The following is a 15,867-nucleotide window of genomic DNA, read 5'->3' on the forward strand; positions in this document are numbered from 1 at the left end:
TCTGTACTCCGTAAAGTGCCATGTGAAAAGGTCCAACGTATAGTTCTATTCATTCTATCCAATGCTATTTCCACGTATCATTATGCCCCCTCACCCTCTCTCCTCGCCATCATACAGCTTCTGCAGCGCGGGCAGGAAGGCGGCAGCGGCCTGGAAGTCGCACAGCCGAACACGCATATGGTCAAAAGCGACGAGGACGTGCATGTCTGGAGTTGGGTCGCCGTCACCGTCGCCGTCAGCGCCAAAGACGGGGATCTTGGGGTAGCGTTGGGAGAAGTGGGTGAGGAGGACGCGGCGGGCGGCCATGCGGCGGCCGACGGCAAGGGCCTCGCCCATGGTGCTGTGTTTCTTGGCGGCGGCCTCGCCCGCGAGCTCGTCGTCAAAGGTGCTCTCGTGGATGAGCAGCGTGGCGTGGCGACCGATGCGGGCAAAGTCGGCCGACGGACGGCAGTCGCCCGAGTAGGCAACGCGCAGGGGTTCGGCCGGGGTATTCGGGGTATTCGGGGTATTTGCATTCGAACGGACCGGCCACGTGACCACAACGGCCAGCGCCCCGTGACAATGCTCCACGCGACAGGCGTCGATGCGCTGCAGCCCAAACTCGGCCGTCTCGGCCGCCGACAGGACGACGGGTGGGCAGACGCGCTCGTAGCGGGCGCTGCTGTCGAGCTCGGCCAGGCGCAGCCGCTCGAAGCCGTAGTCCTCCACCTCGGCGTACTCGCGCAGCCAGTGCAGCATGTTGACGTGCGAGGCCACCAGCAACCGGGACTCGGCCGTGCCGTCGCGTCTTTGGGTGGCGTCCCGCCATGCTCGGATCACGCTAGCAGTGCCTAGATGGTGGTCCGCGTGCAGGTGGCTGATCCAGATCATGCGCAGGTCGCGCAGCATGTCGGCCAGACCAGCCGCGCCCAGCATCCGCCGCATCGATCCGAGCGTGTTCTCGCCGCAGTCAAAGAGATAGCTGCCGACGCCGGGAACCCGCACCAGCGTCGCCGACACGTTGCGGTACTTGGATGGCATCGCTGAGCCGGTCCCCAACGAGATCACCTCTGTGTCGGGATGGGGGATCCCAGGAACCCCGGGAATAACAGCAGCACCTCGCGCTTCGTCTGCCAGTGCCAACACGGCCGGATCCAGCTCGCGCAAGGCCTCGCCAAAGTCCACGTTGCCAAACACCTTGCCGTCCTCCTCGACCACCTGTGGGGCCAGACGGACGGCCCAGCCGGCGCGTGCTGGCTCGTAGGGCAGACTGCCGCTGTCGCTGTCGTCTGCTTCTGCCTCCACCACCGGCACCCGGTTGTCGAACTGCGGTAGCGGAAAGCGATCGGGGTCGATGCGGTGGTGCTTAGCCTGCAGCGTGGCGGCCGAACCGAGTGCCAGCCGGTTCGGACAGGCGTCGGGAGCCGCGACGACGTGGCGGATGGCCGGCCGACTGCGCATAAATGCGAGCAGCCGGCTGTCAGACGCCACGCCAGGTCCGAGGATCCAGAACATCGTGTTGACCGGCGCCAGGAGACCGCCGCTGGCTTGCTGCCATTCTGGCCGCGCCACAAAGGCCTCGATGAACGAACGGTCCGGCAGATCGGCCACGGCAAAGGCTGCACCCTCTACCGACGGCCCAACCACCATCTCTGGCGTCACCGTCTGGCTGGTCCCGTCGGCTGCCACGGCCGTGACGTTCTCGCCGGCCACCAGTCGCCGGATGTCTCGCTTAGCCACGCCCAGCCGTGCTGCTGCTGCCGCGTCCACCTTGCCGCGTCGCGCGTGGTTGCGCACCACGTAACTCACCGACTGTCGTGATGGCTTTGTTCGTGGCAATGCTTGGATCAGTGCTGCCGGCCACGGCTGTCGCACCAACACCGGCCTGTCTGGCTCCCGCTCCGCTCCCTCGCCCGGCAGCGGTCCCTCGTACGGTTGAAGATGGCCCTTGGCGTCCTTGACAAACAGCTTCGCCGGCATCTTGACCGCGTGCAGTGTCGTCTCTACCAGCGCGTCCAGCTTCCAGTCTGAGTCGAACATCTGCTTCAATACTGCATCCACCATCGTTCGGTCGGCCAGAGAGGTGTTTCTGTCCAGGTCTTGGTCTTCGTCTCGTTCCTGGTCACTGTCCACCGCGTCGTGGTTCCGCTTGCGTCCTCCTGTCGTTGCCTCGCTTTCTGCCTCTGTTTCACCTCCTCCCTCTGCCATCACTGGCACGTACCACACCATCATGTTTTCGTCCGCCCAGTCCGCCTCCCGCATCCCGTCCACGTCGCTTCCGTCTTCGCGCACCTCGTGTGCCCGAATCGGCATTCCCTTTCGGAAGACAAAACGTCGGGCTGTCGCCAAGAGATGCGCTAGATTGATGCCGCCGTGGATGCTCAGGCTCCGTGCTTCCGTCGGCTCTGGAGTTGCTGCTGTTGCTACTTCTGCTGCTGCTCCTCCTGACGATTTCTCCGGTGCGACAGCCGGGTTGCCCTTCTTCTTGGCCGCCTTCTGTGCCAGTGCCTGCTGTGCCCGCTGTGCCCGCTGTGCCTTTTGTGCCTCCTCCGCCGCTGCTGCTGCCCGAGCCGACGAGAGCACCTCGGCCACCGACAGGATCATGCCGATCAGTCCGCCTGCCGTGTGCCAGCTGACGGAGCCGGTCAGAAAGATCTCCTCCGTCCGGCTGAGCGACACCTTTTGCTGCACAAACGCCCGCTGCGTACCCTCGGCCACGTTGCCAAAGAGGTACCGTCGGTTGTCGTGATGCACTACCAGACATGTTCCCGGTGTGTCTGCTGACGGTGCCGTCAGGATCTGCACGTAGTTGAGCATTGATGCGATGGGGCGTGGCGGCGGCCGGCGACGTTCGAGCGCTCGGCTGCTTTTGCTGCTGTCTGCCGCTGCGGCCGACTGCTCAAAGAGAAAAAACCGTGCCGCACACTTCTTCGACCGGTTGTAGCGGTATGCTCGCAACACCGTCGTCCGGCTGGAGAAGAGTCCTGCCGGAAGCACCGCTCCGTGGAACGAATGTCGGCTAACCGGACGGCTTGGAACTGCCAAAGAACTGTCGGCGTGCTGCTGACTCGTTCGCTGTCTCTTCATCGCTCGCTTGGAGCGAGAAGGGGACGAGGACGCTCCGGACGCCCTGGAAGAAAACCCTGAACAAGGAAGTGTAGACCCAAGACGGACGGATGGTGTTGGTGATGGGAGCCGCGTGTATGACTGGGTTAATAGTCGGTTCATCAAGCTCGGCACACACGCTCTGGCTGGCCATTCACTTTCTGCTTCAATCTCTTCCCTGGCCTTGTTTGCTGCTGCTCTGCAAATTGCCCTTTTCGGTTCCTGCTTTTTTTTGCCTTTATCCTTATCGCCCGCCACCTGTGGCTGGTGATCAGCCACAAACACACCACAGCAGCACACGTGACAAACATGTTAAACAAATCTTCATACACTTACTTCCTCGCCTATCAAAACACGCCGGTCTTCTCTCCGACCCGCTTCCCTTAAAAATACAGGCTTTGGCCGGCATACGATATAATGTACTCGCAGCCGAGCTGGCTTTGCTCCTCGTAGTCGAGCAGCTGCTCCAGGATCACCTCCCCGGCCGTCGGTCCGTCCTTGAGCGTCTCTTTGACGTGTATGATGACTACCTTGAGACCCTTGAGCGGCGGTTGTCGGCAGTGCTGCTCTCGTGTCCTGCCCACGTTTGCCGCCCCCGTCTCCAGGCTGTCGAGCGGGTCTGCGTCGCTCAGCGACAGATCGGCCGTCGGTGTCGAGATATGTGGAGTGACCGTCGTTCCTGCAGTCGCCGGCGTCGAAACTGCCGAAACCATTGAGTCGTCCGCAACGCCCGTGCCGGCATAGGAAGGATGCACCGTCCTCGGAGACACAGGGTCGTCTGGTGCACGTGGCACAGACGCAAACGTGACCGATTCTGTCTTCCGTCGGCTGTGGCTGCCTGTCCGCAAGCCAGTCGCCACGTCGACGACCAGACGGTCATCGTCTGCGGCACGCCGTTTCCGTTTCCGGCCTTCCCGGTCCCGCTGCTGCTGCTGCTGCTCCTCGGCCTGCTTCTTGAGCATCACCCGGGCTTCCTCCACCTCCGCAGCCAGGCTGGCCAGCTCCTCCACCACGTAATGTGGCGTGAGGTGGCCGTAGAGTCGATCAACCGGATGTGTGTCTTCGTAGCTGCACTCCATAAAGATGGCAGCCAGGTGGCCGGCCGCAATCTTCGGCGCTGCCTCCTGCCACACGTGGATGTTGCGCGGCGACAGCGAGACCGAGTCCGGCTCCACGTCGCCAAACATGAGCACTTCGCGGCCCGTCGCCACGTCGCGGATAAAATACGCGCTCGAGTCGTAAACGCACACAGTCTCGCCCGTCAGCTGTGCGGCAAGGCCGATCGACTGGCTGGCCCGCCGAGCAGCTGCCGCACCACCACCACCGATGCCCGACAGCACAGCGTGGCTGTCGCGTCGCGGCAGGGACGGTGCCAGCTGGTGCTGGTGCTGGTGTTGGAGCTGGTGTGCAAGCGGTGACGAATAGAGGCCTGTCCCGAACGAGGTCTGGCGAGCCATCAGGCGCGGACTCGTGAGGCCGGAAGACAGACCACCACCACCGCCACTGCCGCCGGCATCGACGCTCCCAAAGCGCGTGCCGACACCGCTGCCGCGATGGCTGTGGCGCTCGATGCAGTGACCGTGGCTGACGCTCCAGACCTTGACGGCCAGGCCGTCGCTGATCTCGACGTAGCCGCGACCATCGCCCACGCCGAGCGCTGGCGAGCCGCCGTCGACGAGGCGCATGTACGTGATCAGGCCGGCGCCGTTGTTCTCGTCCGACAGATTCGGCCAGATCACGTTGTTGAAGATGTGCTGCTTGAAGGCCGAGATGGTCGACGGTAGTCCGGCCAGCCGCTTCGGCCGCGAGCCCGGCAGCCCAGCCGTGTTGATCACGAAGCCGGCAATATGGTCAAGATGCGGGTGCGTGATCAGATACGTGTTGATCAGCGTGCTCTGAATGTGCGCCGCATTCGCCGCCGCCGTGGCGTTGGGCACCTGCAGACCGGCAAAGGGACCGCTGGTCAGTGTATGCGGCAGAGACAGCGACGATGATGAGCTGCCCAGGTCTGCTGGCGAGGTCTGCTCGAGGATCCGGGTAACAGAGCTCAGCAACACGCCAGCGTCCAGGGCTACAATCGATCCACGCCGCCATCCTTCTGCGGTCGATCGCACCAGGAATGCGGTCGTGTTCGATTCCTGCGGGCCGCCGCCAGCCCCCTGTGAGGTCAGCATGACAACTCATCTGTCTGTACTCCGTACTCCCGACAGCTTTCGCGCAGCAATGCAGCTCACCAAGACAATCACCTGCAGCGCCGGCGAGGGCAGGGCTTCTGGCACATCGGCGCCTTTGCCGTGGCTCATTTTGAAGTGGGCGTGTGCGCTTCTGGTCTGTGCCTGTCTCTGGTCTGTGCTGTGTCGGGCACGACGCGTGTTGTTGATGTCGGTGACCTTCCAAGCCTGCGGTCGAGATGCCGCGGGCGTCCAAGGATGGCTGCCTCTTCTCAGATCTCTGTTCCCGGCGGATACGCGATTTGTGTGCAGTCGTGTCTCGCCGCTGCGCAAGGGCGGACGCAAAAAGCAAGGTGAAGGAGGGCAGGTTTAATTGGGGCGCGATGATCGCTAGAGATGGGCGACGGCGACTGTGCGTTTTCGAGATCTGGGGCTGAGATGCCGATTTGCGCTTTCTAAGCTCTGCTCCGCGGCCGCGACTGCCGTCTGCCTGATGATGCGAGCGCCTGCCTGATTCGATCGTCTCGTGGTCATCGCAGCCGGTTCATGGCGTGTGGACGTAGGAAGGGACAGGAGGGGTCGGAAGGAAGGAACGAACAGGCCGACCGAGCGCCTGGGGAAATGAGTGAGAATCATGTAATCCTTTATATACTACAATGCATTATGGGCTGCCTGCGCCTCCGGCCTTATCTGGTCTGTCCTGGACCTCTTCGCCTGCGTGTGTGGTGTGTGCGACGAACAAAGTGCCCGGCGGCAAGGCTATTCTGTTAGCGTGGAAGATAACTACAACACGAGTTGACCTTGGGCCAGAAGCGGCCACGAGCACGAGCCAGCTTGGGGCCCTGGTTGGCTGGCACGTCTGGCTGGGGACCGGACACATGTCGCCAAGCGCTCAATAAGACTGATAGGGCTCGAATCCGGTGAGGCCGAACAAGACTCCGCTGTAGTGCGCCACCCAGACCGAAAAGCACTGGCTGCGCTATATCTGACAATAATAGAGCCGGAGCCTTTGATGCTCCAAAGGCAACATCAACTGCCATAAGAGGCGGGATACAAGCTGCAAACTATGAGCTCGTCACAAGGTAAGATACAAAGTAAGATACCAGCTACGGGCCGAGCTACAAACACCAGCTTCTCCGCGCGATTCACAGCAGCAGCAAGTTGACGAGACCGACCCCGGAATATCTGCAGGCAGCATGGCTAGTCAGTGGAGTTCTGTCGGCTATTCCGAAGGTGGATCATGGAGCTTAACTTTGCCCGTAGCCGCGAATCACAGGAGAGACGGGAATTATTCTGTGCACTAAGTATGACCAGACATTCATTATATTGGGTATCTACTGCTAACGGCTCTACGAGAAATGGGACGAGACGCTGTCGAGTGGACAAGTCCAAGGCGTCAAAAACAGACAAATGCAACTCTCGCGCAAACCTGGCGGAGAGTGATATCTTACCACCCCGGGTCTACTCACCTCGCACTACTGCAGTGCCTGGCGCCTCCGCACGCGACCTTGGCGGCGTGTCCGAGAACACTCGTTTGGGCAGTTGGAAGCAGACGACAGGCTGACTGCCAGCCGAACGATAAAACGCGCCTGCACGTTCTTCATCGGCCGCGCCCATGGCTGCCTACTCCATATCGACCAGCAGGTCGCCAAATTCAGAGACAAGGTCGTCCGTGCTAATAGCCGATTGGGCCAGGGGCGTTCCCTCTAAAGACATCGCGGCAGCCAAGTCCTGCTGTAGCAGTAATGGGTCGATAATCAAGTCGCTGCCGGCCAGTTGGGCCTCACTCCACTCCAGCTCCCCCTTTTCTGCCTCTGCGTCAAAGAACGTAAAGTTCAGCTGCCCAGAACCCAAAAAGGGCTCCACGTGCTGAAAATCATACGGAGCAGCAGAATACGACGAGTCACATGGGTACGGGTAGAATGTCTGGGCGCTGGCCATGTAAGGCGGCAGGACGCCATAAGGGACATACATACCTGAAGTCGGAAGAGGCGGCGGCACAGCCCAGAGCGGACTCGGCCAGCCCAGGAGAGAGGGTGATGGCTCGTCGAAACAAGCCCGCTTCCCGGATCGGCCGTTGTAGGAATCGTGAGCACGGCGGCGCTTAGGCAGTGTTGCTGCCGTGCTGTCCTTCTTCTGCTGTCGAGCCTTCATGTTGAGCGCCACAAACTTGTGCAGATCGCCCCAGTGCTTCGTGAGATCGTTGCCGCGTCGTTCTTGGCGCTTCCGCTGCCGCGTGCTCGGCTGGTACTGCACCTTTTTGTGCATCAGGTACCAGACCAGCCGCTGCTTTCGGCGCTGCTCTGTCGGGATGGCCAGCCCTCTGCGCACGTACTGGTCAAAGTGTTCCGCCTTCCACTCGCTGTAAGCCGTGCTCAGTCTCTCTTCCCGGTTCAGGCTCATCGGGTTCTTCTCCTCGAGCGGCAGATCCCGTACGTCCGCCTCGACGTCGGCCACCTGCATCAGCTCGGGAAGTGCGATCATCTCCTCCAAGCAGTGCAGGTGGAAGCAGCCGGCGGTGAAGAAGGGGTCGAGCTGGCCGTTGCTCGTCGCGGTCGGATGCTCGTCCATACTCACCTGGAGCATGCCGCGCATGATCGTCCGGGACGGGACAGGACAGTCGATATACCGGCACAGGTGTGATGCTTGCGTCATGTACCGCTCTTTCTGCATCGTCGGCGGGTTCTGGATCCAAAACCGGAGCGGGATCGACTGCTCCCGACATCCGTGCACATAGGCCAGCAGTGTGTCGCGTTCAAATGTCAGCGTGGGCCGGAGCTCACCTAGGCCGGTGTATCGGATCTGCACGTGGCCTGCCTTCCAGTTGCTCCGCACCGGAAAGCGGTCGTACCACTCGTAGTCGGTAATCCGGCTGCCCGAAAACTTGTTGCGAGAATGACTTACCTTTGCATTTTTCGGCGGCGGGTTGCTCTTCCCCTGGGACTGCGTGATAATAGCAGTCCGGGTGATCGGCTCCTCAGACGGGGCGGCCTGTGCTACCTTTCCAGAACGCAGCGCGTATCTTTGTGCAGAGACTGGGGTGGCAGGCGACACTTCCGGGAGAGCAAAGGCATACGGGCTGCTGCTGATGTCGTTGAAGGAGAACTCACCAAAGATATCCTCCGTGGGGCTGCCGTTGTTCGTCATGTTGTTGTTGAAAGACATGGCATATATAGGAATGGGTTGAAGTGAACTCGTCGGGGCGTTGAACCGAATGAGGGCAGAGAGTTAGGGAAAGGCAACAAGGATGTCTTCAACTTACAACTCTGGATGAAGGAAAGTGGGATTGGGAATGGTATGCGAATGAAAAGGGAAGTAATAGCAGCACAGCTGAACTATTGCCTGTAGACTGAAGAGGTATGCTGGATGAGGTTCTGAATGATTTGATGATCAATCTGGCAGACTGACGGCAGGAGAACAGATATATTTATCAAGTTCAACACCACCGTCAACGCCATCGTCAACCTCATTGTTGAACACATCTTTTGTTCATCTGGACGAGCTGAATTGGATGAACAAAGAACAAAGACGGACAAAGCTGCCAATGCCATTGTAGATGCAGAGAAAGGGGCTGTTCAGACCAGATGCCAAGTCTGAAAGAGGTGAACAACAGCCTTTCAAGAAGGGGCTGTTCATTCAAACCAGATGTTCGGTCTGAAAGAGATGAACAACGCCCTTTCATCTGACAGGCCTTTGCGTTCGGCTGACAGAAATAGCACTGGCCATCTTGTCAATGGCACGGCGGAAGCCGGACTCGGACCGCTGCCGTGCCCCAAGGAGCCTTCCTACAGACGCCTCGAGGTGCCGGTCCCTGGCCGTGTTCGATTTGCCCGTAGAATGGCCGTTTCCCCCCCTCCTCGCGCTGGCGATGCAGGAACCATGACGTGCGCATAGCGAATCGGGCTCGATCGGGGCCAGGCTAAATACGTTGCAGAGATCAGACAACAGATCGAGCAACGGGATGGATGAACGCTCGTAGACCTCAACCGTGGCCCATCACAAAACTTTACGCGATTCCTCTTGCAGAATCCTGCCAACAAACAGGTTTTGCAACAAGGAGGCAAGGCGCAAACAGCAAACACGAGGAAACAACGAACGCCCATCCCTGCCCCCAATCGTCTATTGGGCAGAGGCCACAGGCTTCCCCGTTTTACCCCACCGTCCTCACCGTAAAGTCCCAGACGCGCTATAAATACGACCAACGCCGTGTTACGTCACGGGACCGGGCGAGGAGCCACTTTTTGCTTCTTCGTTTCCGTGGCTTCGCCGGCGTCTCGTCTGCCAAGAAACGATACCTGTATTCCGTAAGATACTTCTCTCCGCCTCTTCTCCACCCGTGCCCGTTGACTGTCGCTTAACCACCGGCCCACCCGCTGCCCAGACGTGAGACGGATTTCGACTCAATCTGCCTTCAGGGCGCCTTTTCTACTAGCGACCCCCGTCCATTCGTCATTCGCTAACATCTCTCCCGTCTTTCTTTTGCGACCTCAGCGACGGCCAGCATCCAATCTCGCTTCCGCCAGCCACTCCTGGCCCCCGCCCACGGCAACGGCAACAGCCATGTCGGAAATGAGCTCCAACCCGCAGCTGCAGCTACAGCTCGACGAGCTGGATAAGGAACTAGAGGTGCGTTTGCAGAACCAACGAGAACACCGACGACTAGTCCTTCTTGCTAACAACGGACCGCAACTGCACAGGAGGGCGACATCACACAAAAAGGGTTCGTACGCGATGCCGCCGTCTGGCTCTGCTCTGCCTGTCCATTGCCGCCGATCCGTCTGCTCACATCTCGCCTCGCTCCAGGTACAACAAGCGCCGAACCCAGCTGCTCTCACAATTTGGCCCTCTGGGCTTCTCCGACCATCGCGCCTCCATAGTATCACAAACTCCCTCCGCCGACGGTTCCGGCCAGGTCTCTCCTGCTGGCCATCGTGCTGCCTCCTACGCCGCTCTCAATGCGACCTCTTCCGCCGGCGGACCCTATTCCCAGTCGCTGAGCTCAGCGTCCGAATCCGGCCGACTCTCGTCTCCGAATCCGTCAGCTCTGCTCGTCCCCGGAGGCCCCATTGCTGCCCAGCAGGCAGACTACTCCCGCGGCCATGATTCGCTCTTCTTTTCCACGCCGCAACCACCGAATAGCCGGCCGCTGGCACCGCCTGGCACCGCTAGCAGCGAACGTTCCCGGACGACGACCATGCTGTCGACAGACTATGCCTTCAACCCGGACCAGCAGCAGTATGGTGGATATGCCGGTTCAGGGGCTGTCGATCCGCGCCTGCAGAGCCTGCAGAGCATGCAGAATCCCTACGACAGTCGCTCCAACACGATGATGGATTCGCAGGCATACTTTTCCGATTTTGCCGGCCAGCAGGCCTATGACCAGGGTCCAGCCGAGTATGGCGGTGCACAGCGCTATTCCGGGGCCGGCGAGCCGTTTTTTGGCCAGCGGTATTCCACCGGCGACGCCTTCTCGCCAACCGCGGCCATGGCACCGCCCATGCTGACGACCCGTGACCTGCCCCCTGCCGACGCCCTCGAACACCAGTTGCCCCTGGAGCCGCGGGAGGTACCGTTCGCCATCGACGACCCCCACGACAGCAATACGCCCATGTCTAGGTTTGACAACATCGCGGCCGTGCTGCGGCACCGCGGCCACATCATTGGCAAGAAGCCGGCGTACTGGGTGCTCGACAGCCGCGGCAAAGAAATCGCGTCCATCACGTGGGAGAAGCTGGCGTCGCGCGCCGAAAAGGTGGCCCAGGTGATCCGCGACAAGAGCTCGCTGTACCGCGGCGACCGTGTGGCTCTGGTCTACCGCGATTCGGAGATTATCGAGTTCGCCATCGCCCTGCTCGGCTGCTTCATCGCGGGTGTGGTGGCGGTGCCGATCAACGAGCTGAACGACTACCAGCGACTGAACCTGATCCTGACCTCGACCCAGGCCCATCTGGCACTGACGACGGAGAACAACCTCAAGGCCTTCCAGCGCGACATCACGACGCACAAGTTGACCTGGCCCAAGGGCGTCGAGTGGTGGAAGACCAACGAATTTGGCAGCTACCACCCGAAGAAGAGAGACGACGATGCCGCGCCGCTGTCGGTGCCGGACCTGGCTTACATTGAGTTCTCACGGGCGCCCACGGGCGACCTGCGCGGCGTCGTGCTGAGCCACCGCACCATCATGCACCAGCTGGCCTGTCTGAGCGCTGTCGTGTCCACGGTCCCGGGCAACCAGCCGGCCGACACGTTTAACGGCTCGCTGCGCGACAAGAATGGCCGGCTGATCGGTGGCGGCGCCAGCAGTGAGATCGTGCTGTCGTACCTGGATCCGCGTCAGGGCATCGGCATGATCCTCGGCGTGCTGTTTGCCGTGTATGGTGGCCACACCGTCGTCTGGATGGAGCACAAGGCCACCGAGGTGGCCGGTCTGTATGCCCACCTGATCTCCAAGTATCGGGCGACGCTCATGGTGGCCGATTATCCCGGCCTGAAGCGGGCAGTGTACAACTACCAGCAGGACCCGATGACGACGCGCAACTACAAGAAGGGCATGGAGCCCAACTTCCAGGCGGTCAAGCTGTGCCTCATCGATACGCTGACGGTCGATCCCGAGTTCCACGAAGTCCTGGCCGATCGCTGGCTGCGACCACTGCGGAATCTGCACGCCCGCGAGGTGGTCGCGCCCATGCTGTGCCTGCCTGAGCACGGCGGCATGGTGATCGGCGTGCGCGACTGGCTCGGCGGCGAGGAGCGCATGGGCTGTCCGCTCAAGCTCGATGTCGGCGATGGCGCGAACACGGGCGAGGGGACGGTCGATGCGAGCCACACAAGCGACGGGGCCGCCTCGACCGACGGTGCCGACCAGCCGGCTAACGGATTCGACACGCTGCTCGCCGGCGGCGGCACGACCAGCAAGAAGGAGCGGCGGGCCAAGAACGAGCTGAGCGAGGTGCTGCTCGACAGCGAGGCGCTCAAGACGAACGAGGTCGTTGTGCTGGCCGTCGGCGAGGAGGCGCGCAAGCGGCAGAGCGAGACCGGGACGGTGCGCGTGGGAGCCTTCGGCTATCCCATCCCCGACGCCACGTTGGCGGTGGTCGACCCGGAGAACTGCCTGCTGTCATCGCCACACACGGTTGGCGAGATCTGGGTGGACTCACCTTCGCTCTCGGGCGGCTTCTGGGCGCTGCCCAAACACACGGAGCAGATCTTCCACGCGCGGCCGTACAAGTTCGAGCCCGGCCACCCGACTCCGACGGCGGTAGAGCCTGAATTTCTGCGCACCGGTCTTCTCGGCACGATCATCGAGGGCAAGATCTTCGTGCTGGGCCTGTACGAAGACCGGATCCGGCAAAAGGTCGAGTGGGTGGAGCGCGATGCCGAGGTGGTCGAGTACCGATACTTTTTCGTGCAGCACATTGTCTTCACCATCATGCGGTCGGTGCCCAAGATCTTTGACTGCTCGGCCTTTGACGTGTTTGTCAACGACGAGCACCTGCCGATCGTGCTGCTGGAGACGTCGGCGGCCTCGACGGCACCGGCGACGCAGGGCGGCCCGCCGCGACAGCTGGACACGGCCCTGCTCGACTCGCTGGCCGAGCGCTGCATGGACGTGCTGATGCAGATACAGAACCTGCGGGTGTACTGCGTGATGATCACGGCGCCCAATGCACTGCCGCGCGTGCTTAAGAACGGCCGGCACGAGATTGGCAACATGCTGTGCCGGCGCGAGTTTGATCTGGGCAACCTGGCGTGTGTGCACGTCAAGTTTGCGGTAGAGCACGCAGTGCTCAACCTGCCGTTTGGCGTGGACCCGATCGGCGGGATCTGGTCGGGACTGGCGTCGCACTCGCGGGCGCAGATTCTGCAGGGCGCCGACAACCAGTACTCAGGCATCGATCGGCGCGAGGTGGTGATGGACGACAAGACGTCGACGCCGCTCAACAACTTCCTCAGCATCACGGACCTGATCCAGTGGCGGGTGGCGCGCCAGGCCGAGGAGCTCGCGTACTGTACCATTGACGGACGTGGTAAAGAGGGCAAGGGCATCACGTGGAAGAAGTTCGACACGCGGGTGGCAGCCGTAGCGGTGTATCTGAAGAACAAGGTGAAGCTGCGGGCGGGCGACCATGCGGTGCTGATGTACACGCACTCGGAGGACTTTGTGTTTGCGGTGCACGCATGCTTCAACCTGGGCATCGTGGTGGTGCCAATGGCGCCGATGGACCAGAACCGGCTGTCGGAGGATGTGCCGGCGTTCCTGCACCTCGTATCGGATTATACGGTCAAGGCGGTGCTGGTGAACCAGGACGTCGACCACCTGCTGAAGATCAAGGCAGTGTCGCAGCACATCAAACAGTCGGCGCAGGTGCTCAAGGTGGCGGTGCCAGGCGTGTACAACACGTCGCGGCCGTCGAAACAGAGCAGCGGGATGCGCGACCTGGGACTGAAGATGGATCCGGCCTGGGTACAGCCGGGCTTCCCGGCGCTGATTTGGACGTACTGGACGCCGGACCAGCGGCGCGTGGCGGTGCAGCTGAGCCACGACACCATCCTGGGCATGTGCAAGGTGCAGAAGGAGACGTGTCAGATGACGAGCTCGCGGCCGGTGCTGGGCTGCGTGCGCAGCACGACCGGACTCGGTTTTGTGCACACGTGTCTGATGGGCATCTATATTGGCACGCCGACGTATCTGCTGTCGCCGGTGGAATTTGCCCAGAGTCCGATCTCGCTATTCCTGATCCTGTCGCGGTACAAGATCAAGGACACGTATGCGACGCCGCAGATGCTGGATCATGCCATGGCCGTGATGCCGGGCAAGGGCTTCACCATGCACGAGATGAAGAACATGATGATTGCGGCTGAGGGCCGGCCGCGCGTGGACGTGTTCCAGCGCGTGCGGCTGCACTTTGCCACGGCCGGTTTGGACCGCACGGCCATCAACACGGTATACTCGCACGTGCTGAACCCGATGATCGCGTCGCGGTCGTACATGTGCATCGAGCCGATCGAGCTGTGGCTGGACACGAAGGCGCTGCGGCGCGGCTTGGTGCTGCCGGTAGACCCAGATACGAATCCACGGGCGCTGTTGGTGCAGGACTCGGGCATGGTGCCGGTGTCGACGCAGATTGCCATTGTCAACCCGGAGAGCCGGTTGCTGTGTCTGGACGGTGAGTATGGTGAGATCTGGGTGGACTCGGAGGCATGTGTCAAGGCGTTTTACCGCTCGCGCGACGCCTTTGACGCGGACCGGTTCGATGGCCGGACAGCCGATGGTGACCCGACAATCCAGTATGTGCGCACCGGTGACATGGGCTTCTTGCATAGCGTCAGCCGGCCGATCGGGCCGAGCGGCGCATTGGTCGACATGCAGGTGCTGTTTGTGCTGGGCAGCATTGGCGAGACATTTGAGATCAACGGGCTCAGTCACTTTCCCATGGATATTGAGAACTCGGTCGAGCGTTGCCACCGCAGTATTGTGCCCGGAGGATGGTGAGTTTCTGTCTGCTGCTCTGTTTTCCGGTTTCAATCAAGGCTAACCAAGACAGTGCTGTGTTCCAGGCTGGAGGACTGTTGGTTGTGCTCGTCGAGGTGGCACGCAAGTCGTACCTGGCATCGATGGTGCCGGTGATTGTCAACGCCATCCTCAACGAGCACCAGGTGGTGGCAGATATTGTGGCGTTTGTCAACCGCGGCGACTTCCCGCGGTCGAGACTGGGCGAGAAGCAGCGCGGCAAGATCCTGGCCAACTGGGTGTCGCGCAAGATGCGGACGATGGCGCAGTTTGCGATCAAGGACGGAGACGCTTCGGAACACGACGCATCAGGCGGCGGGCTGGAAGCACACCGGACGAGTATCAACAGCGTGCGCAGCTCGGGCGGCGGGATTGCGAGCGTGCGGAACCTGGACATGACGCCATCGACGCCGACGCCACCGCAGATCCTAGAACAGCGCGAGCTAGAGCAGCAGCATGAGCATGGTGGCGGCCAGAATGGTCGTCGCGTCAGCAGCGGCTACTATGGAGGAGGTTATGCAGCGGGCGGTGCGATTGAGATGCCGGCAGACGAGGTGGCGTATGGCACGCAGTATGGCGACGGTGGCGATGAAGACAGCAACGATGGCAGCCGGCGGACTCCGACACAAGCCCGCATGGACTCGCTAGGTGGTGGCAGCAGCTTTGAGCGGCCGCCGACGGTTGGATCGAGTGGTGGTGGTAGTGGTGGTGGTGGGTGGCAGCTGCCGCCGCAGATCATGCTGCCCGGCGTGGACGGACGGCCGACGACGAGTGAAGAATGGCGAATGGGCGGTCCCTTGGGTAGCCGGTCGAGTGAGGCCGAAGGGGACTGGGCGCATGAGGCGATTATGGGGATGAATCTGGCAGACGACCTGAACGGGAAGATGTGAGGCGGGAGCGTCCGATCTGGATCTGTATCATGGTTGCGTAGTACAAAGAAAGGTAATTTAGGGTTGGATGACAAGACAGTGATGGGTGTTGGGGTGTTGGACTGTTGAAGGGAGAATGGGAGCGGTAATGTGAGTGTTTGATCGACTGTATTGGATGCGTACGATGGCCATGGAGTCAATGTGTCCTTTTCTATGTACATGTGTTGCGCCT

The 15,867-nt window shown here is 61.3% G+C and overlaps 4 protein-coding genes across 4 annotated transcripts; 1 reads left to right on the top strand and 3 right to left on the bottom strand.

The window, feature by feature from the left end:
• Window positions 1-90: 90 nt before the first annotated feature.
• On the bottom strand, window positions 91-3,066 carry CMQ_7155 (tRNA processing endoribonuclease; the record flags this gene model as incomplete). Its single annotated transcript, XM_014314160.1, has 1 exon — window positions 91-3,066. One exon carries the CDS (start codon window positions 3,064-3,066, stop codon window positions 91-93), a length of 2,976 nt encoding a protein of 991 aa, XP_014169635.1.
• Window positions 3,067-3,467: 401 nt separating this feature from the next.
• Window positions 3,468-5,387, bottom strand: CMQ_7336 (cyclic-AMP phosphodiesterase; the record flags this gene model as incomplete). Its single annotated transcript, XM_014314341.1, has 2 exons — window positions 3,468-5,243; window positions 5,319-5,387. The coding sequence occupies 2 exons, from the start codon at window positions 5,385-5,387 to the stop codon at window positions 3,468-3,470; spliced, it is 1,845 nt and encodes a 614-aa protein (XP_014169816.1).
• Window positions 5,388-6,878: 1,491 nt separating this feature from the next.
• Window positions 6,879-8,420, bottom strand: CMQ_7173 (uncharacterized protein; the record flags this gene model as incomplete). Its single annotated transcript, XM_014314178.1, has 1 exon — window positions 6,879-8,420. One exon carries the CDS (start codon window positions 8,418-8,420, stop codon window positions 6,879-6,881), a length of 1,542 nt encoding a protein of 513 aa, XP_014169653.1.
• A 1,395-nt stretch (window positions 8,421-9,815) lies between these two features.
• CMQ_7146 (AMP-binding domain protein) lies at window positions 9,816-15,656 on the top strand (the record flags this gene model as incomplete). Its single annotated transcript, XM_014314151.1, has 4 exons — window positions 9,816-9,881; window positions 9,953-9,975; window positions 10,059-14,744; window positions 14,801-15,656. 4 exons carry the CDS (start codon window positions 9,816-9,818, stop codon window positions 15,654-15,656), a joined length of 5,631 nt encoding a protein of 1,876 aa, XP_014169626.1.
• Between the last annotated feature and the right edge of the window lie 211 nt (window positions 15,657-15,867).

The sequence above is a fragment of the Grosmannia clavigera genome (genome assembly GCF_000143105.1).
Source record: "Grosmannia clavigera kw1407 unplaced genomic scaffold GCSC_173, whole genome shotgun sequence".
NCBI classification, from domain to species: domain Eukaryota; kingdom Fungi; phylum Ascomycota; class Sordariomycetes; order Ophiostomatales; family Ophiostomataceae; genus Leptographium; species Leptographium clavigerum.